The sequence below is a fragment of the Tetrao urogallus genome, assembly GCF_951394365.1.
Source record: "Tetrao urogallus genome assembly, chromosome: 16".
Lineage (NCBI taxonomy): Eukaryota > Metazoa > Chordata > Aves > Galliformes > Phasianidae > Tetrao > Tetrao urogallus.
The window spans coordinates 8,322,004-8,343,692 of NC_136829.1; the positions used below are offsets into that span (position 1 = coordinate 8,322,004).

Sequence of the window (21,689 nt, forward strand, 5' to 3'; positions counted from 1 at the left end):
GTGCTAAATGCAAACAGTTCTCTGTACACTAGTAGACTGTGGTGGAACACTATGGAATGTTTTCATTAAACTAGGAATGGGGAGTCCATATAATGAAGCTTAACAGATGGGCATGTTTAATTTTTCCTCTGTACCCCCATACTGTAAATAGTTTAGTTTTTCTTTTGTTTTTAAAATCTGTATGTGGGGAGAGGGGCTGGGAGGGAAGGGGTTACATTTGTTTGCATGAATAAGTGGGTTAAATTGCTATAAGCATGTGTCCCTTTTCTGTTGGTAGGGAATTTTGTTGAAAAAGCACCTTGATGACTGAACCCCGTACATAGCTAGAATTTTTTAGTTATGCATTGACTTAGGTTACTGTAAAAGCTTGGATTTATTTTTGTAGGACTTTATTGCTAAGAATTAGAGCATAGCAGTGGGGCTGCTCTTTGGAGTAATGTAAATTGTAATTATAATAAACATGTAAATGTTTGACGTTTTCCTGCTATTTTGTTCTGCGTGCAGCTTGGCAGCATCTGTCCATACAACTTGTTGGAGCCCCAAGCAAGGCTGAAATCTAAGAGGAAACTGAGCTGGCCTGGGAAGAGGCACACAGTGTTTAAGAAGGCTGCTGAAGGCTCTGCTACAGCTGCTGCATCGTTCCTCTCACCCTGTGCTCCCTCAGGGGAAGTCTGAGTATCCAACTGAAGGAGTGTTGCTGTTCACAGCACCCAGAGCTCACAGCCAGCACTGGTACAGCTTTACCAGTTTGTTTCGGGTGGCAGTACGTCTGTTTGGTAGCCACAGATGCTTTTAGGAGCTGGTCTTTTACCAGCAAGTAGTGTGTGCTGACAGCAGGGCTTGCAGCAGCCCTAGGTGACTCCTTTCTCCAATGGCAAAACAGCTTCTATGACACTACAGCATGAAGGTGGAATTGCATTGCCTGTCAGCTGCTGGAGCAGTGAGTGCCTCTACAGCTTCTTCTGTGTGGCTGTGGTGAAGTGAGAAATCAACACCAAGCTCAATACCACTCCTCTTTATTATTGAGGCACCAGTTCTCTTTCTTTTAGATTCAGTGTCAGGCATGTTGGGCAAATACACCACAGCCTCCATGTGCAGTACTGTACCTGGATCACTGCCCTCAGAGGGAAGAGCTGTCAACAGGAAACAACAGCAGGAAGGCGCAACTCCCTCCCTTCCCCAAAAGCTTTACCCCCATGCTTAAGTGAGGCCAGGCTACTTGGAGCTGCCTCAGGCTGCAGCTGGCTATTGAAAGTAAAACTTGCTGTCTGGGTACACAGCCACCTGCCCACAGGGCTTTCATTTTATACAAGTTACTGTTCGGTGAATAGAATGCACACAGCAATGACTTTGGTGTGCAGAGGTAGACCTCCATCACTTACAGAATGTGATCTACCTCTGCCAAGAGAGCTGGGCAAAGAGACAGCTGTGAGAGTAGGAGAACCTGAGCTAGGCACCAAACCTGGGGCAGGGTGAAGGAAGGGAGATGCAGGAGGTTAAATACAAAAGGATAAGCTGGAGTAGACCTCTATCCTTGTTTTAGCATGCCTGCAGTTCATATGAGGCAGTCACTGGTCTCTAAAGCCCCTAGTGGGCCATCACAGCACCGCTTTATTCTCAACCAACAATCATGCAATGACCTGCAGGTAGCAATTCAAGCACCTCCTCAGTCGCTTATGATGTGCCTTCAAAACAGTTCTCATGCTCATTTCCCAAACCACTGCAGCCCCAAATCTGCTACAAAACTCACCACAACTGGGGATGAAAAGTGTTTTGTTTTACAGCTGGGCCCTGGCCATTTACATTTGAAAATAGTGATGAGGGACAGAGAAAATGTAACTCCTTGAAAGCAGCTGTTTTTTGCTGAGACATCCACTTCAACAGCAAGAAAGTAAGCGACAACGGAGACTGTTCACTAAGAAAGCTGCCAGGAAGAAAAATGCAACCAGTCTTCATCCTTTAATGGGTCACTACTGCATGGTGGAGCTGATTTTAGTGATTAAAATATCAGGAACACACGGATCTTTCTAAAATAAGAGCTTAAAAAAAATCAGTAGGTTTATTGTAGGTCTCCAGAGGGGCACAGTATGAATAAACGGAATGCCTACATCTTGTCTATACAGAACAACCCTTTGCTTCAGTTAAAAAGAAGCAGCTAAGCAGGCGCCGAATTTGGTTCATCATGATGTCTTCTTCTGTTTTTTCTTTTCATTTTCTTCCTTTTCTTTTTCAATTTCAGCAACATACTTCTCAATTTCTTCAGGGCTTAGAATCTAAAGAAAGGAAAACAGCAACCTCTGAGATGCCACTTAAAGAAGATAAAAGTCTTGAGTAGCTCTGACACAGCAGGAAAGTGAACAGCTATTTCCAGAGACACAGGTACACTGTGCACACACAACGTGCCTTGGCTGCTACTGTTAAACAAATATTTGCCAGTGCAGAATGTGAGATGAGGAGCGGAAGTTAGGGCTGATGTACAACAGTGCTATCAGAGAAACTGGCTGCAAAGGGAGAAAAGCCAAAGCAGCCTTTACCTTCAGGGGCTGATCTCTTCTCATAACAGCCAGCTCGATGTTCTTCCCCCCAGACTGCACAACCTGAACAGAAATTAACACCATTAGGAGTGGGTCCAGTAAACAATTTGAACACCTCTCTTTCAGACCTTTTAGGAAAAACAGCTGTGGAAAAGGAGTGCTTCTTTAGCTCCAAGCCCTCTATCCCAGCAGTAGGAAAACCCATCCCCAAAAAGGAGGCATTCCTTTTGGCATCAACGCAGCCTGTTGATGCTTAACTTAAAACCATCACATTTCCACCACCTGAATTTTGATTTAAGCTTTCCTCACCTCAAATTTCAGCACAAAGTCAAAGCATACCGCACGTGGAGTTTAGTGCATTTTGGTTCATTTATATTCATTGCAAGAACTGAAGTCTTTTTCCCTCCCTGAGGACTGCAGTTTAACTTCCTCCATGTAAGTTACAGGCACAGTTCTCTGAAGTACTCCGAACCTTAAATGTAACCCCACACCTATGGCAAACAACAAATGCACTTTCCAGAGATCCTTTTGTAATGCTCTGCTGCCACGTGGGTGAAGATTTCAGCGTACTCACAATTAGGAAGTTGATCCAAACACGAGGTGAAGAGTGACACAAAGCTCCTGAGGGAGACTCACCTCAAGAAGAGCCTTGATGACAAGCTTAATAGTCAGATCATCTGTTTCAATGGCTTCGTCAGTGTAGTTTTTCTCCAGGAATTCACGTACAGATTTAGCTCCTCTGCCAATGGCATTAGCCTGGAGTGGATGGGGTGGGAAGAAGCTTGGAATTAGCAAGGAATGGGATCTGTACAGTTAGATGATCTGAAACCCACTGTGTGTTTTTCAGGAGATGGAATGCATTACTTCCCCCACCGCACAAGCAGTCAGCAGTCAGGCACCCCTGTGTACTTGGGAAACAAGAGAACATGGTAAAATTCCCCAAGTAGAGCTTAACTGCACACTGCCACTCCATGCAGATGGATTTGTTCACCTCCTTCTACATCAATCCCTCTTAAAGGAGATGGTAACTCTTCAATATTTCATTACACCTCCAGAAGACACAGAACCAGCTCACCTTCCAAGCATGGTACGTGCCAGAGGGGTCGGTCTGGTACAGCCGGGGGGTTCCATCGAAGTCAAATCCCACGATCAGAGCAGAGATTCCAAAAGGCCTGCGACCGTTGCTTTGAGTGTACCTCTGCTCAGAAGGAACAGACATGCATTTCACAAGCAGCTCCGCCGTTAGAGCAGAAAGCAGACATTTGTATGTTACAACCAGGAAAGGCGTCAGAAATATTTTCAGGAGGCTTTCTCACCCAGCTACCTATTGAAGGCAGGATTCCATGCCCTACCAAAGGCTGTAAGCCAAGCAGCTGACGCGGTTACTTCACTTCTCAGCCACTTTTCCTACCATCCACTGAAGTTTTCTGCACCACTGTAACTATCAGGAAGAGACTCTCCTGGCTGCCAGGAGCTGCTGACACTGACTGCATGCCCGGGTGCGGCGCTGTGCTTTCACAAGCACGCAGGAGGCTGGGCAGGAGGATATTATCTGAGCACAAAGCCAGCTTTCAGCAACGATGTGCAACAATTCCATGAATGACAAAGCAGGCTTCATCTGCGATGGCAGCCGGCTGTAGGAAAGGCAGTGCCACAGCCCTTCTGCTCGCTGCTGCAGCACATCACACACCACAAGTGACCCTAAAAGCACGGAGCCCAACAGCAGAGCTGCAAGATTTACTGCTGCTACTTTTAGAGAGATTGCAAGTGTGCCAGAATGAAATACACAGATGTGAGATTACTGTAAAGGAACAAAGCAAGATTCTGCTCTGACAGGCTAGTAATGAACACCAGCATCACACTACTGTCATCATCACTGTGCTAGCACGTCATAAATAAATCAGACTTTTGCTAATCCCCACTAGTTGCTGAAAATTAGTTCAATACACCAGCAGCAAATGAACAATCTTACCACAGAAGGCAGTTGGGCATATTTTGACCCTGTCGTTAATCTTAAATTCATGAATATCAAACTAAGTATATCAAGTGCTGCCTTAATTTGCTGCCCTCTCATCTCTCCCTGCAAAGTCTTAGAAGGGAAACCGGAACAGGAAATGCATCACAGCCACGACGAGAATGAATTAAAGCCACAGATGGGCAGCGTCCCTGGTAACATCACCAATGTGCTCACGCAGCTGTTACAGGCACTGACTGATTTCATCTTCTGAGGAAAGCTGGCGATCAATCCTCATGTTCCATTACTACATTTTCATTTCCAACAGCCAGCAGCGTTGTGTTGCTTTCTGGCAGCAGAACCACGCGCAGCTCCTGCACAGCAGCACGCATGGACAGAAGGACCCCACACAGCACACCTGCTTCAGGCTGGCGATGTAACGCGTGATGTATTCCACGGTGACCGGATCCTCCACGGTGAGTCTGTGGCTCTGACATTCCACACGAGCTCTGTTTATAACTATTCTGGCATCAGCTGTGAGCCCTGCAATGACAGTGGATTCGCTGTGCTCAACTCATGCTTCACACCACGAGCACAGACAGCTTGTCTTGCTCCAAAAGGCTCACAAGGTCAGTGCTAACAGTGAGGGAAGGAAAGCATACAAGAGGTCACGCCTTCCCAGGTTTGCTGAGTGAGGACATCATTTAAAAGGCAACAGAAATAAGCTAATGAATCAAAATTACATACGTTTTGTTTACAGATTTCATGATTGTATGTTAAATAACATGCAATTTGGAACCAGGTAATCAGAATCCCCCTGAGAGACTGGAAGCATTCAATCTAATGGCAGAGCTTCCATTCTCACGTACGGTGGCTGCATTTCTTTTGACAACAGCCCTCTCTATAAATCAGCTTATCTGCACGATAAATCTTGTCTAGTTGATGGAACTACAGCAGCATGACGTTAGCTGACAAAAAATGGCCAGCAATGCCATTTTCAGCTGGGAGCCTTGTTTCCATTATAGAGCTCTTCTTTAAGCTTGTGAACCCACCTGCACATATCACAATCCCCAGCTGAGGAAGCAAGGCACACTACATCTCAAAAATCAGTATTTTTGCCTGCTCAAATCAGATCTCCTCTTAAAGCATTATGAATACTGATACAAAGAATTACTTACAGACAGGAGATATCTGCTGAAATGTACACATGTTCACATGAGCTCACATATTGTTGAACACTGTATTTCTATATCTGTGTTGATAATGTTACTTCTCAGTCTTCATCCTCACGTTAAACTCAGTGGACCTTGTGAATTCTAACCAATATTTCATCCTCATTTAGTCACTGGTTCTCCCATATGCCCTATGGACCTATCTACACCTATTTGTAAAAGTAGAAGTAACTGGAAACATGCTCCTTCCCCACAGCCCTCACTCAGTTATACATGCCCTATGAATCCATAACCTTACCCAAAGGCAGCCTAACAACCGCTGCACCAAACCCCACACTCTGCAGGGATCACATACCTGCAAAAGCCATGCAGACATTGTCATCCAGGGCGCAGATCTTCCGTACAGTTCTTTCATCCTGAAGTTTTGCCACAGACTTCTTCTCCACGCCGAGAACAACGATGTCCTTCCCTCTGACTCCAACCTTCAATGCGTTCAAAGAAAAGAGGAAAAAAAAGAGTTAACTTAGGTCCCCTAAACAGGTTGCAGAATACTGGAATGAGGACCTGGTGGGGAGGAAAAAAACAGAAAGCAAACATTATAAACTTCAACTTGAAGTACTTTGTTTCCTATTGCCACGGCCCGGGAGAGGACGGATGTAACAAAAATTGCATTCAATTCCTGAGCGCAGCTTCATCAGCTGCTTTCACCAATTTAAACCCGTGTGACTCCTAGCAGATATCCCCACCCTCCTACCACCGCGTTCTCCAATACCAGCACTTTCCTGCAGCCACTGCGGCAGGAGCAGCACTAAAGCTCCACATCAAACACAGGGGCAGCCTGCCGTAGGTCGCTCCCTCGCCGTACCGTAAAAAAACCCAACGCTACCTGGCACCGCGCCTCGTTACGAGGGCCGCCCCGCTGCTGCAGGGCCGGGGCAGCTGTGCTGCGAGGAGCTCCGCGCTACCAGCGGCGCGGACGGCTGCGTCCACCGGCGCTCAGCAGCCGATGCGGGCAGTGCCAGCCGCGCGCCCAGCCGAAGGCCGGCGGTTTCCTTCCCGATGCACCTGGAAAGCGACCCGTTATTCCCCACGTGGGAAAACTCCTCGTTCATCAGAACCTCGGGGCAACGCGAACACTGAAGGCGGCGGCCACAAAGCCATTCCCACTCGCCTCTCCTCCTTCCCGTCCGCCGGACACCCGCACAGCGCAGCACAGCGCAGCACAGCGCCCAGCAGCGCCGCCCGGCCGCGCGGTTCCGCCGACAGCAGCGCCGATTTCGTGACTCTCCCGTGGCGCCGCCCGGCTCCTGGCGCTCCGTGCGCGCGGGGCCACCGGCGAAGCGGCGGCGCGGCTCCCCGCGGCGCGACGTGCGCAGGGCCTGCCTTCCCTCCCTGCCGCGCCCGCCTCGGCCCCGCGGCGAACCCGGAGCCGCCTTTCTCCCCTCACTCACCGCCGTAGAGCCCTTCTTCACCGCCTCCTGGGCGTACTCCACCTGGAAGAGGTGCCCGTCCGGAGAGAAGACGGTGATGGCCCGGTCGTAGCTCATGGCTGCCGGCCGCGCGCCGCCTCCCTCAAAACAGCACACTCATCCCCCGCCCGCTTCCGGAGTACGCCGACGGCGCCCCCTGCGCCAACTCCGTACGCTGCAGCCGCGAAGCTCCGCGCTCCTTGCGCGAGGAGCCGGCGTTGCGCAACGAGCGTAGGCGAAGGCGGCCGCGGCGCTCGACGCACTCGGCGTAGATGGCGGCCGCCCTTACGCAGTTGGCGCACCTGGCGGCGGCCGGCGGAGGCAGGGAGATGCCGCTCGGCTGCGACAGGAAACCCGGCGGCAGGGACGCACCATGTGCGGCGGCGGGGAGAGGCGCGGGGCGGCGGGCGGCCGCTCTCCTCCCCTCCCGCAAATCCGCCCCGCAGCCCCCCCGCCCCGAGCTGCCGGCACCGGCCCCGGGCGCGGGGCGGCGTGTGCCGCTCCGGGGCGCGCTGGCCGCCGCTGGGCGCCGGGCTCAGAGCGTACCATGTGCGGCGCCTCCCCTGCCCGCGCACTGCGGAGAATCCTCGCACGGCAATAGCAGGCAGATAATAACAATATTATTAGAGCCTGGGACCCATATATTATAGACACATAAAAAAAGCCCACCATGTCGGTTGCCTTTGCTTCTGCTCGCCCGAGAGGCAAAGGGGAGGTGACCCAGCAAACTATCCAGAAGGTAAAAACAGCATGCTTTGTACCGATGGGGTGGACGTGATTCCGTCCGTGCTCCCGCAGCCGTGGAAGGAGGCAGATTGCGGGCGAGCAGGGAAACTCGTGCATGGCCAGGGCTGCAGAGATGGACAGCTGGAGAGAGGTGGGGGAAGGAGGAGGAGGAGGAGGTGGAACAAAGCAAAGGTGTGCAGATCGCTGCAGAGAGAGCCAGAGAAGGGGTACGGAATGAAATCCGCTGGCACGTTGGCTGCTGCTGGAGGGAAAAAGACTGACAATAATGCAGTGGAAAAATGCAATAGCGTTTGCAAATATATGTTTAATTTCTGATGGCATATCAGCAAAAAAATGAAATAAAATGCTGCATTGGAGAGGGTTTCGCGTTTGGATGCGGAATCTTAGAAGCCAGAGGGAGCAGCGATCAGTGGTGGTTTTCGTCTGCTGTTCCTGTTATTTGTGATGTGTTTATTGGTGTGTAATGACAAAGGTTTTGAAGATGTTCTCTGCAATTGAGCTCTCCACACGGTACAGAAGGGCTCCCAGTTGGGAAGTTATTGTTTCCCATCCCGGAGGGCTGGCAGCAGGGAGTGCAGTGCGTGCACCTGCCGACCCTCCGTCCCTCCCACAAAAGGTAACTGTATAAGGAAGAGGCTGGAGACTCAATAAAGACGCATGTTTCACTTTGACCGCTATTTGTCATTTGTACTTGTGCTGCTGTGCCTGCGTTCCCCACCACGAAGGCATTTTGTTCCTGCAGCTCGTGCAGTGCGGCGGCAGGGAGCTGTAGGTGTTGTTCGTGGTCGGTCCGTGGACGATGGGCAGTGAGGCAGCGTTGTTGCTAACCCAGCAACGAACGGATCGTCAGTAGGTTTTGCAGCCAAACCATTTTCTGGTGCCAATTTGTGACTTCTAGGGAAAAATGGGCAGAACGTTACAGAAAAGAGATTGGGCAGAACGACCTGCTATGAGCCTGAGGAGTGTGACTGAAACCTCAGGGCGCTATTTGGAAACGAAGCCCGCGCTCTCGCAGCACACAGTGTTGTGAGCAATTAATTTTAAGCAGTGAAATATCCCAGTGGCTTTTTTTTTTTTTCTCTAACTGCCGTGTGACTTCAGGACTGTTTGTCAGTGTTGGTGGGCTGCTGGCAGTGATTTGCTGTTTGCAAAGCACGGTGCTGACCAGGGGACTTGCAGGCACAGTGACTGAATGGACGTTCCAGTTCAGTGTAGGAAACGGAGCAGTCAGAGGGGGCACGTGCTGGGCTCCTCACAAATTCCCACTACAACAAGATTTTTTGAATATTCTAATGGCACTGAAAAACAAAAGTGTTGTTATTCGTATTTGTAATATAAAAGCAGCTTGTTTTTATTTATTAACGGTCTTTCAAAGCTTTAGTCGTTCCAGTACCGCAGACCACCAGAAGATGACTGGTGTGCTGGAAGTCAGAGCTTTTGGCACGCAGCAGTGATGGCGCTGCTTTAAAATGTTCAGAAACAGCAATTTTAGGACAGTGAGCTGCATCTTCTTGTGGGTGGTGATCAGAACTCGGGGCCCTCGGCATCTCAGCGGGTCAAGGACCGTGCCGTCACGTGTAGCACTGCTCGCATCCCAAAGCAAAGCGCCCACAACGCCATCTGTGGCTACGGAGAGCAAATGCGGAGTGTCGCAGAAGCTCGGGTCTTTCATACGATTCTCACATGTTCTGATCGTGTTTCTTTTATGCAGATGTTAGATGAAAATCACCACCTAATACAGTGTATTATGGATTATCAGAGCAAGGGGAAAACTGCAGAATGTACTCAGTGAGTATGATGAGTTTCGGGCTGTGCTTTTGGAGTACTTTTTCTCTAGGGCTGTACCATGAGCAGTGCTGTCCACTGAGCAGGGAGAAAATGCTTGGACTGATCTGTTAGATTTGCTTGTATTACAAACTATTTATTGTTCTTGGGATGGAGGGTGTTATTTTTTTCCCCAAAGTATTTGAGAATTTAATATTTAGAACATTTTTAACAGATTATTTATTAATTCTGGAGAACCATGCAAATGTATTCACCTCCTGCTTGCAAATTAAGCTGTTGAAGATTTTGAGCAATAAGGGTCACCTAACATTTCTGCAAAGAAGGCAACACTGTGGGACTTGCGTGCATTTGGGAGGAGATGACCAAGTTCCACGCTTTTTGTATTCCTTTCACAACCTTGGCTCCATATTTGCCAGTTTTACTACTTCCCACACATTTTCCCCTTATCAGAAGAAAAAATCATGCTAAAAAATAATGTCTCTTGCGTTCTTCTCAAACTCTCCAGGTTTGACTCTTTGCACAGTGGTACATCCGTAGTTTGCTTTTGGATGCCCTCCTGTTCTTCCTTATGAACTTTTCCAGTTCATCGAGGGCTGTGAAGAAGCAGAAAGGGTTCAGGTGGTGCTGACTTGAGTAAACACTCCAGTTAAAGCACTCGTGAAAAAATCTTGTTCTTCTCAGCTTGTTGGCAGGGCAAACAGGTTTTGGGTTTTGGAATTTCACTACGAATAGGACACTGCTTAGACAGAGGAAGAATCTGTGGTAAAGCTGCTGACCCAGTGTCAGTTCTCAAAGAAAGCCTGAGCTCCCAGCTGCACAGCGCACTCCAAGTGCTTGCAGAGAAGCGTGTGCTTTGCCTCCTGCTTCCCCCGCGTTTACCCACTGATACAATGGGTGTTGAACACACTGTGAAAAAGCACAGCAGCGCAGATGTGGGTCAGCATGATAACTGTTTGCTTTGACAGATGTAAAGTGGGCTGATGTCATTTAATAAACTGGAATTTTCTGTGTTGTTAACCCTTTCCAAATAAGCTTTGCTCCTTATTCTGTAGATACCAACAAATCTTGCACAGAAACCTTGTTTACTTGGCAACAATAGCAGATTCTAACCAGAATATGCAGTCCTTGCTTCCTGCTGTAAGTACCAGTGCTACCACCACATTTATTTCCTATGCCAGAGGGAAATGTGCTTTGATACAGATACTGATAGATGTCAGTAAACCTTTTTTATCCCTAAGTGGTTGTGCAGACCACCAACCAAGTGCAAAGCTACTTTTACTGCACTTAAGATACATTCTTTTGGATATTTGTGTTAATATCTGTCTCAGTGGCCTAATTTCTAAATACTGGGAATGATGCAGTGTTACATATGTGAACAGGACCCATTTGTTCCAGATTCATTATTCTTGGCTTATTCTTACTGTATTCTTTACTCGGGAAAAAGAAAAAAAAAGCCACTATTTTATCTCAGTATTTGGGCATTGGTTTGCTTTTAAAAATGGGGTTATTGCTGAACTGATTGATTTGAGAAGTATCCAGCATAACACAAAGCACACAATAGCTTTATGCTTGGCGAAGGTCAGTTTGTCAACACTCTGCTGTGTAGTGTTTGTGAAGGCATTTCCCCACAGCAGTTACTTTCAGTCCAGTCCAAATGAAATTTATCTAAGTACAAAGGAATGGGCACAGAAGGCAGCCTCTGTTCGAAGCACAGCTTGGAGACCTTTGCTGTGCTGCCTGCTGGCTCCCCCGTGTCGTGCTGAATGTCATTCACACATCCTAGTCAAATGAAAAAGGTTTGCTCAGAAAGTAAGGGAAGCACTTACTTACTTGAGGCAGTTTTTAGTTATGCTTGGTCTAATTTGAGGGTGATTATTTTTCTAAATAAAACCTAATAAAACCTAACAAAAAATTTGCTTCTCCTCCTTGTTGTTTGCAGCCACCAACGCAAAACATAAACTTGGGCCCAGGAGGAATGACTCAGAGTGCATCCAACCAGTCTCTTCATTCACAGAGCAATCTCAGTGATGCAATCGGGACGGGCCTTCCTCCTTCCTCCCTCATGCAGAGTCAGATTAGCAATGGTGAGCCTTGGTCCCCTTTGTGCTGCTTTGCTGTTGCTTGGCAACAAAATCATTAATGCAGAAAATACTTACAGAGCTGTAAAAGACCTCTCCTCACTCACCTTTCAGGCAGATGGGGATTTCTGGGACTGTTGAAATCATCACAAAATGGCTACAGTCTGTAATGATGTTGGGTTCTGCGAGGCCTCCGGTCTGCTTAGTAATTCTATAGGAGAAATTGAAAACAGTTTTTAAAATGGCTAATGAGAATCACCAAGATGCCTCCAAGTCTCTAGTCAGAAAAATGATATATTGCAGTGTTTTTCTCTTGAAGATGGTGGGGCTGGCCAGGGTGAAATGGGATTGCTTGCATGACTAACTGCACAGCCAAGCCTTTAGATTGCAAAGCTCCTCTAGATAGATTTCTTTGGGGGAACAAAATGCGTTACATCAGCCTTTGTCCTCCACAGAAGCTTTCAGGGATTGTAGCATGCAGCCAAAGAGTCTGCACAGACATTTTATACGGATAAGACAAATATACACATTTATTTGTTTCTTTGGTTCTTGTAACTAAAAAGAAGCTAACTGAGATTTTTGCTGCTGTTGTTTTCTTTGTATTAATACTCTATAGCATTAATAATCCATGTATTCATTTTGTTCCTCACGGTTATTTAGTCAGCTCTGTTTATGTGGGTCTTTCCCAAAGTGAGAGAGAGAGAAAAACAATGTCTATAAATAGAAGGATCTGACTGTAAAATCACAGACCTTGGCAGGGGAACTCAGGAGCAGATGCAGGCAGTGAAATTACTTCTGAGTTTTTGGAAATCTGTTAGTGGTCAGGCTGGTAGGACCTCTTGATCAAATGAGGAGGTACCCACTTTTGTACACTTCCAGCTGTAGAGAGAAATCTATCCGTGCCACCTTTCTGAAAGATTTATTAACTAGTGTAAGTGTTACACTGAATCAGTCTGAACATTGTTTGCTTTTTTTACTCACAATCTGCATTTTCACTGTTACTGCTGCTGGTTTTTTTTGTATTTTCCTTTGCTCCCCAGTTCTTTACAGCAATGTAATGCTCATTAAGAGGCAGTCCTGCTGGGTGCCATCACTTGCAGAACAGAGGTGGGCAGGCAGTGCTGATGCACACTCACCTCGTGTGCCCCCAACCCAGTGCTGACAGCCTGAGCTGGGGCTCTGGGGGCAGCTTACTCTTTGTCCAGTGCTCTGCACCTGCGTGGTGCCAGGCTGTTAAAGTATCGCTCCACTGGGGGCTGGTCTCAAGACAGAGCTGCTCTTCAAAAGGAAGGTGTGAGAATGCACTAGGCTGCCTCTCCTGGTGTGCTGTGAGTAGCCTAGGTAACAGCAGCAGTGATGGCATGTGCTGCTGCTCTGCGAGAATGGAAGCCTCCCACCCCAGGCCTGGGGGCACCCACCTGGGTGCCAGCGCCTCCTGCTGCTGTCTCTGCCAGCCAGAATCGAGTTGGCACCTTAAGCTATCCGGCACCCGACCCTCATGTACAGATAGGCTGTGAGACTGAGAAATTATTTAGCATCAGCCAGTGATTATTGGACAGCGTTTTTTTGCAAGTTAGGCATAAGGATGCACAAGCAGTTATGAATGTATGGGCTCCAGTTCTTGTGAAAATTTTTCATCTGAAGGAGATGAAAATCTGCACTGAACAGGTACAGCATTGTTAAAGAGGGAAGGACAGGGAAGGAGACCTCAAACTAGTACATTTTATCCTTCATTGTCCTCACACTGGTCTTTACAGGAATCATCTCTGCAGGACAGTCACTAGGTAGTACCTAAATATACGATAATTACCAGCAGTGGCTGCTGGGTCAATAACTAATGGTAACTGATGATAATTCCGCCTGTAGGGACAGGTTAAAAACCAACCCACTGAAATTTCAAATAATCCAACAGCCACAAGTTGGTGATTCTTCATGCCGTGGCCCTGCAGGCAGAACTTGTAGATTCAGACATCAGCCAAGGGAAGCTCAGCTGCCTCCTGACAGAATGGGGTCCAACTGGGAATCCTCGCTGTTCAGAAATCATGAATGAGGCCTTTCAAACAAAACTCAGCTCCCTTAGATTCACAAAAGTATGAAAGAGATTCAGTGCTTTGTATTTGCCTTATTGTTCTAGTATTTTTATTTAAACACATTGGGTCATGCTGTCGTATTTTCCTTTACAACCATGAATTAGCCAAACTTTTTTTTTGGGGGGGGGGACTTTAAAGAAAGCCCAGAGTCTCATGTTTTCCCATGCTAACAGGGCAAGATTTACTGTGAGCCTTACTGAGCCCAGTCTCTCTCATTCAGTGCCTGCAGATGCCATTCAAACACCACATGTTTTGTGTTGCACAAAAACGGGTATCAGCTTTAGAAGATACACAGAACTCTCACAAAGCACAGAGCTGGACCTCTGTAGCAGTTTGTGTGTCTCTGATTCTGCAGATTTCAGCAGAAATAGCTCTGTTTGTTTGCTATTAGAAATGCTGCTTGCTTCTCTCCATGAGAGGAAAATATAATGATCAACAGCAAATCTTGTGTTTTTGATGACTAGAAATATCATTAGGAGTCGTTAATGAGGTTTGCAGTACGAGAATTAAACATTTTTTCAGAGGCTGTAGATACGCTTAATAACCAGATTGAAATATCATTATCTAAACATTGCAATATAATTTTGTCTCTTCTAGGGATCCTGCTTGTCTTCCATTGTACCTAAATTAATTTGATAGACAGCAATACACAGCTGAATTTAGATAGGCAACAATACATGCTATCATAATTTCTACAGTATCAATGCACAGTGAAAACAACTTTCCAAAACTCACTCATAAAACTATTTGCAACAACTAATAACAAAAATCAGGACCAGATTTTCCCTAATTTTTGTTATCCGACAACAACAGAATTAAAACAAAACAAAACAAAGCAGCATGCTGCTAGGTAAGCAGAATGCTACTCACATCTCACAGTGCTAGGGTGCAGTTGGAGCAGCCCAGTAGCTATGGACAGTGATACTGGGCAGGTACTGTAAGCAGTGTTACGATGGCCACTTGCTAAATATGTCTTCAGAAAGTCTGAGGTTGTTTCAATCAAACTTCCAGAAAGGGAAAGACAAGCTTGTCCTCTTGGTCCTCTGAGGGGAGGCCCCCTGGTGCTTCTTAAGCCTGGTCACAAAGTGCAGTTGGTCGGAGGGGAAATGAATGAATGAATGAATGCAGCAGTGTGCAGAGTTTATCAGCCACCATTGTGCCTTCCTATTGTCACCGTCTGTGTGAATGGGGTTAACAGCAGGCAGGAGGAAGGAAAGAATTTCAGAAGACAGGGATGTTTCCAGAGTCTGTGTATTTTCTAACGTATCTGACACTGCTGGCATTTGTGAATTTCACTGCCTGCAAGATCTGTGGAAGCCCGTGAGGAACTGATTATAGGCCACAGCTGCTGATTTTCCCCTGCAATTCTGTACAGCTAGATTTGGCAGGCAGGAAGAGGAACACTGCTGTAACTTTGTAGGAAGCAGTTCTGTCTGTCAGTAACAGAGGATTTTAATAACGAGGATTGTTCTGTTTTGTTTTGCCTTACCGTATTTCAGAAAGGCTGTGAGGGCTTTAATGCTCTCTGTACATTGCTGATAATAGCACAGATTTTCTTGTTGCTCTCTTTAATTCTTTTAGGTCCAAACCACGTGCCTATGCAGCAGTCAGGCCAGAACACAATGCCCACAACCTCTCTGAGTATGAGTGTCAGCAGTCACGGAACTGGGCCTGGTTATAGCCATACAGTGCCTGCATCTCAGAATGTGCCAATGCAAGGCCAGGGCTCGATAGGCAATTATGTCTCTCGAACAAACATCAACATGCAGTCTAATCCAGGTAAACTCCCTCTTCCTCCTTCTGGGCCAGCTCGACATTTCAGTGACCTCAGAGGTTTACCAATGTGAATGTGTTCTGTAAATATTCTACGTACACAGGGACAAACATGCAAGAAGAAAAGCTTTAGGATGTCTCTGAATGAGACAGAACAGTTTCAGACCTGTTTTAACTGACGTTGGCCTGCCACAGTTAACAACAAGTGGTGGAAAACAGTTCAAAGAGTGGCAGCACTCCCTGCTAGGGCCTGGCAGCAAATCTCACAGCTGTGGGAGGGATGGGAAAGGCACCTTTATCCTATCTGAAGGAGCCTGCCAGCACAGTACTGCACGTTTATCATTTATACATTACTGCCACGTTGTTATGATTTTATAGTGATACTTAACACTGCTTGGAGGGCATAGAGACTAGCAGACAGCTCCGAATTTGTCTCTTGACCAGTTAAAACAAGTGCTGCTGAGTACTGAATGGGTTGTCCAATGTTAGTTCTCTCAGAAATATAGGGGGCAAATCAATCCTACAGTGTCAGTTTATTAATATGTGTAATCATTGGATATATAATGAGACGGGTTAGAAAAAAATAATTGATTAGAGAACAAATACAGCAATGAATGAGTCAGAAAGAACTGGGAACAAATATCAGTTCTTATTTCTTTAATCCTACTCCAGTAACGATGCATTCTTTTCAAATCAACTAGCAGTACTCAAAGTTAGATGTGCTGTCAAATTTGTGACTGAAACAAATGGCAAGAACTGACATGTAACAGCATCCTTGTTGGATTCACTGAAAAGAGCTCAGTGCACAGAGTAGGAAAACATCTCCCCCTGTGGAAAATTCATAGAATGATCAGGATGTAATGTAGTTGAACGTTTTAACTTGCTTCCAAAGAGACTAGGGAGAGAACCATCACATCCCTTTACAAAACAGATTTTCCATGTACGTTGTAGTCTCCATGATGCACCAGCAAGCAGCAACGTCACATTACAACTCGGCACAAGGAGGGAGCCAGCATTACCAGGGGCAGTCCTCCATTGCCATGATGAGCCAGAGCAACCAGGGCAACAGCATGATGGGTCAGCGACCGATGGGCCCCTACAGAGCTTCCCAGCAAGGTGAGATGTATGACTAGCTCACTGCTGGTGGCAGCAGCAGCTCCATGAGATCACCTGCGGGGTAGGCAGAACAAGATTTCCAAGTCACTTTTATGCATTAGGAATCCCATCTGGAAAGAAAGGAAATCTGAAATGCTGGAAGTACCGTGACAATCAGAAGAACTTTAATCTCTTTTCAAGTTTATTTAACTATTTCAGGTGTTTAGAAATAATTCTGTCTAAAAGAAACCGTGAAAAGAAAAGATGAACAATTTGATATACAGCTCACTGAAGTAACTGGAAACCTTTTCATTTCTTTTGAATGGTATTGGATCAGCCGTAAAATGGCACAATTAACAAGGAACTCATTTCTGCAAACAAGATAGAATGTGCCAGCAATTAATAGGAAAAATTAGGCCAAAGCAAGGAAAACACCAGAAGAATACCACCATGCTCTAACACCTCTCTGGAAAAAGTTCTAAGAGGTAACAAAGCTGCTAGACTGATTCTAATATAAACTGAATTTTGCTAAGGAACAAATTAATACGCTAATTGAAATATATTTAACTCTCTATGTTCATGAGCATGGAATACATTTCTGTGCTTCCTAATATCTCAGATTAGTAGATGAAACGTTGCCGTTACTTTTGGTATTGCCATACAAGAGTTTTAGGACTTCTATTACTGACGGTTGCATAATTTCAATTTCAACTAGCTTTGTTTTCTAAAAATACAAAGTTGTTTCCTTTTTCCAGTGAGCAAAACATCTTTGAAACTGCTCTCAACATACATAGCCTGTTTACTTATCAAGATGTCAATGCTGTTCTCTTAAAAAAAGAAAGAAAGAAGATAAGAACAAACATCACTCAGTCATCCATGGGCTCAGTGTGCTCTCATCTTTGCTTGCAGGTTCCTCACAGCAGTACATGGGTCAGGAGGAATACTACAGTGAGCAGTACAGTCATGGACAAGGCTCATCAGAACCTATGAATCAGCAATATTATCCAGATGGTAATTCCTCTGTACTGTTGTCGCTGTAGTGCTGATATAGTGTAGGCCAGCATGACCGCCTCATCCGAAGACATGGCAAACACATTGGGATTTGTTTCCACTTCGAGTGTTAGAACATTCTAATCCCTCTGCCTGGAAGCAGCAAACAGACACATACATGTTAGTGCACACTGCTATCAAACTGCTTCATAAAGGGCATAAAGCCGAGTTTGGATGAGTAGATGCTAGCGATTTATCTGTAGGTGTAACTTCCTTGCTGCATACTCAACCTCCTGTCTTAGGTTGGGTTATTTTCTCTTAGCCCCCATATTTATGCCTAAGCAACTTCGTAATGCATGTATTCAACAGCATATATATATAGTTATATTAAGAATGTATCTGATAAATCTTTGCAATTTCTTACAGGACATGGTGACTATGCCTATCAGCAGTCATCCTACACTGAGCAGAGCTATGACAGGTCATTTGATGACTCTACACAACACTATTATGAAGGAGGTAGGAAAATATCAGGAATCTTTGTAACCCTCTAAAGCTCCCTAAAGCCCCCTAAAATACTAAGGAGACAGCATGCTTATGGAAATGTAAAACATAACTTGCACTGCACACGTTACTGAACTGCTACTTAGCTATTATTTAAGTGTCCAGAAGACAAAATGTAGGTATTACAGCACAGTTATACCAACACCGTTATCAGACTGTGTACGCAGCATGTCAGTACCTGTGTGTGAGGTACACGCTGTGCAGCCTTGTGGGATTGTTGCTAGCTTGTGCATAGTCTCATGTTCATTAAAAAAAAATTCTCCTCAGGTGTAGCTGAGCCAGATAGAATTTCACTGTTAGGATACTGCATTGTAGTTGTTTTTAAAAATCAGTAACAACTAGATGTGTTGTCTTTCTGGGATGTACGAATAAACATCGTTATCTGGATCAAAATACACTGGGAGGGCTTTTTGAGAAACCAGCTGTGTACCCTGGCACCTTTATCTTTATGGTTCTGCCTTTTTCTTCTGAAACACTTTAGCAGAAAAAAACCCTTTGGGGAGCAGGTTGCTTATTCACTGGTTTAATGATGTGTATAAATAAACAACTCCCTCCCATTCAAAAGAACTAAAAGTCACTAGACAAATAAATTCATCGTGACTGGCGAAATGCAAACGTCTGTTTCTGAAAGAGTGCCTGTCTGTGAGCTCCAGCCCAAGGCTCCTTACTAGAGATGGAACGGAGGAAGGTCTGCTACAAGCATAACCACACTATGTCATTTTTTTCCACTTTAGGAAACTCTCAGTACAGCCAGCAGCAGGCAGGATACCAACAGGGAGCTGCACAACAGCAAACATATTCCCAGCAGCAATACCCGAATCAACAAAGTTACCCAGGACAACAGCAAGGATATGGTAAAGCTGCCACTGGTCAAGTATTTGCAGTACTTAATCTTGATGCCTCCATTCCTCACCTAAACTATGCTAAACTATTTTATTGATTAACCTTGGCCACGCGCATACTATAACTAGCCAAACAGCATAGCATGAAAAGAGATTGGGCAGTAACATCCATTAATATAGCAACTCCAAACTGCTATGTTAGCATCCCATTGCTTGCTTTCTTGATAACTTGAGAAAGTTATAAAGTAGTCGTGCCTCATGTTGACGGGGAGGTGTTGGTAGAAGGTCACTGCATGGATTCTCATGCCTCCTACACATCCAATAGTTTTGCAACTGACATAAAAACAATTCAGACAATCCAAACTGACATCAACAATCCAGAGAACTGCTTTGCAACATTGTGCAAAGGTTTTAATCCTCGGTGAGGAAATAAGGTGAAAAGAAAAAAAGTGGAAGTGATTTGGAGATACAGCTAACGCTGTCACAGGGCTGTGGAATCTTTCTGGTTGCTGGAGCAAGGCTCCTCACTGTCATCAAACCAGGTTTGAACTGTTCACTGGTCAGTTGCAGGCACCTGTGGTCTCTGGAAGAAAGAAACCATTTCAGGTTAATCAGTACAAAAAACAGGGGCTGGAGAAAACAAGGCTATTCTAAATACTGGTTTCAAGGCAAGGGACTGCCTTGCAGTATGTACTCGCTAAGCTTTATTACCCTCACGCTTTACATTTTGCTAACCATAAGAACTCCCTGTAGCAAATGGACTCCCATTAATAACTGTCTCTGTCTCCTCAGGTCCTGCACAAGGAGCATCTTCACAGTATTCCAGCTACCAACAGGGACAGGGGCAGCAATATGGGAGTTACAGAGCTTCTCAGACAGGACCATCCGCTCAGCAGCAGAGGCCTTATGGCTACGAGCAGGTAAATTGTCTTAATTTCTGCTATAAAAAAGCAGATTTAGCTGCTAGCTCTGCACATAAATCTATCTGGTATTTTGGTGCAGACATATTGAGTGGATCTTGCAGAATTTATAAACCAGCAGAAAATTAACTCTGTTTATGAATCCCTGATATATTATTCTCCAACATTTATATTTCTCTCTTTTTTTTTTTTTCCCCCCCAGGGACAATATGGAAATTACCAGCAATAAAAGAATATGATCCTGTGTCAGATTCATTTCAATAGTATTTCCATCTTTTGAACTGGATGTGCCGGCAGTTTTGATTCATTGTAATATGTTGGTTACCCCTTAGCACAAAGCAGCGTCTGTATGTGAACAGTGTTCATTTCATGCTGGATATGAAGCAGTGCACTACTGGTAACAAGACAATGCTTTAATGGTTTGATATTTGGTGCTGTGTATAGTACTGTATGTTGATACAACGCAGAAGTTTTTAATTTTCCCCCCATTCTTGATGTTTCTAAATAGCTTTAGGATCATTTGATCACAGTTGTGCCCCGTTCTGACAAAATGCCAGGTTATTCTGCACTCTAACTAAATACAAAGCCATTCAGTCATATCTCAGTCCAGGAAAGTGTCCTATGGTAAGTTATCAACTTTTTTTAAACTAAATGTATTGCAGGTTACCTGCCAGCCTCTGAAATCCATGGCTCTTCACTTCTTAAGCATAAGGGAAAGGTTTCATTCCTTATGTGAAGACAGCTCCATGCTATAAAAATAAAATTAACTGTAATCTCTGCAGTACCTACTGGGCAAACTACCCAGGTCTTATCATTGAATGATCTGCGTAGGTCTATTATTTCTGTTGTAAAAGGAACAGAAAGATGATCAAAACCTATATTCAAGGAAATGTTAATCACTAGTGGCACCTTTTATATATCCACATAAACGAAGGTATTTCTGTCATGGAAAGAAAAACAGAAGAAAGTTCAGAGATCTGCAGTGTCATCCTCCTGGATGTCAGTATTGCTACATGTGGTGCTGAGAAAACATCTGGCAACCTTTCAGTCTTGAATATGCTACTCCAAACGTTGTAACTTGCACATACATTTTCATGCCAAATTTCACAGGCAGGTGGCTGGCATCCTTCTTTATTTCTGATTCTCCCATAGCCCTTACTGAAATTTTCCAGCAAGAATTATAAGCATAAATATTGTCTTTTTTTTTTATTTATTATTGTTGTTGTTGACTGTATTTATGCTTCTTGACAGCATTTTTTCTCTTTAGCTTAACAGAAATAGTTCAGAATTTTAATTTATTTTATTTTTTTGGTGGCAGAAAAGCAACCAAATTCAGCTTTGATTGTGGAACAATATTCTGAGTACAGAATACTGATAGAGGGAGAATCTAGAAATACGAACTAGAGGTGTGTAAAAGCCAGTAAGACCATCTGGAGTTACTTCCATGTCCCTGTAGAGTGTTGAATGAAGCCCTTATGAAGTGCTTCTTTAACTGACAAATGAAATTACACGTTCAAATTTCTCTGTGGTGAGAGTAGGGTGGTTGTAATCAATGAGCAGTTTTTAATAGGAGATTAACTGGACGTTTATGCTGTAAATTTACCTTTTGCTGTAGGATTTCTGTTTGTTGAAACTGGTATACTTGCAGGATTTTGAGTTCTAGCACTTTGTGTTTT

General features: G+C 45.1%; 2 protein-coding genes across 2 annotated transcripts; one reads left to right on the forward strand and one right to left on the reverse strand.

Moving 5' to 3' along the window:
- Positions 1 to 1,963: 1,963 nt before the first annotated feature.
- Positions 1,964 to 7,207, reverse strand: PSMA7 (proteasome 20S subunit alpha 7; the record flags this gene model as incomplete). The annotated part of the gene is made up of 7 exons (XM_079543405.1): positions 1,964 to 2,273; positions 2,535 to 2,597; positions 3,171 to 3,290; positions 3,610 to 3,732; positions 4,907 to 5,031; positions 6,016 to 6,142; positions 7,112 to 7,207. The coding sequence occupies 7 exons, from the start codon at positions 7,205 to 7,207 to the stop codon at positions 2,181 to 2,183; spliced, it is 747 nt and encodes a 248-aa protein (XP_079399531.1). The 3' UTR covers positions 1,964 to 2,180.
- Positions 7,208 to 7,702: 495 nt separating this feature from the next.
- Positions 7,703 to 20,242, forward strand: SS18L1 (SS18L1 subunit of BAF chromatin remodeling complex; the record flags this gene model as incomplete). Its single annotated transcript, XM_079543323.1, has 11 exons — positions 7,703 to 7,868; positions 9,588 to 9,664; positions 10,714 to 10,798; positions 11,601 to 11,745; positions 15,411 to 15,608; positions 16,554 to 16,718; positions 17,607 to 17,708; positions 18,114 to 18,206; positions 18,986 to 19,105; positions 19,886 to 20,013; positions 20,216 to 20,242. The coding sequence occupies exons 1-11, from the start codon at positions 7,800 to 7,802 to the stop codon at positions 20,240 to 20,242; spliced, it is 1,209 nt and encodes a 402-aa protein (XP_079399449.1). The 5' UTR covers positions 7,703 to 7,799.
- Between the last annotated feature and the right edge of the window lie 1,447 nt (positions 20,243 to 21,689).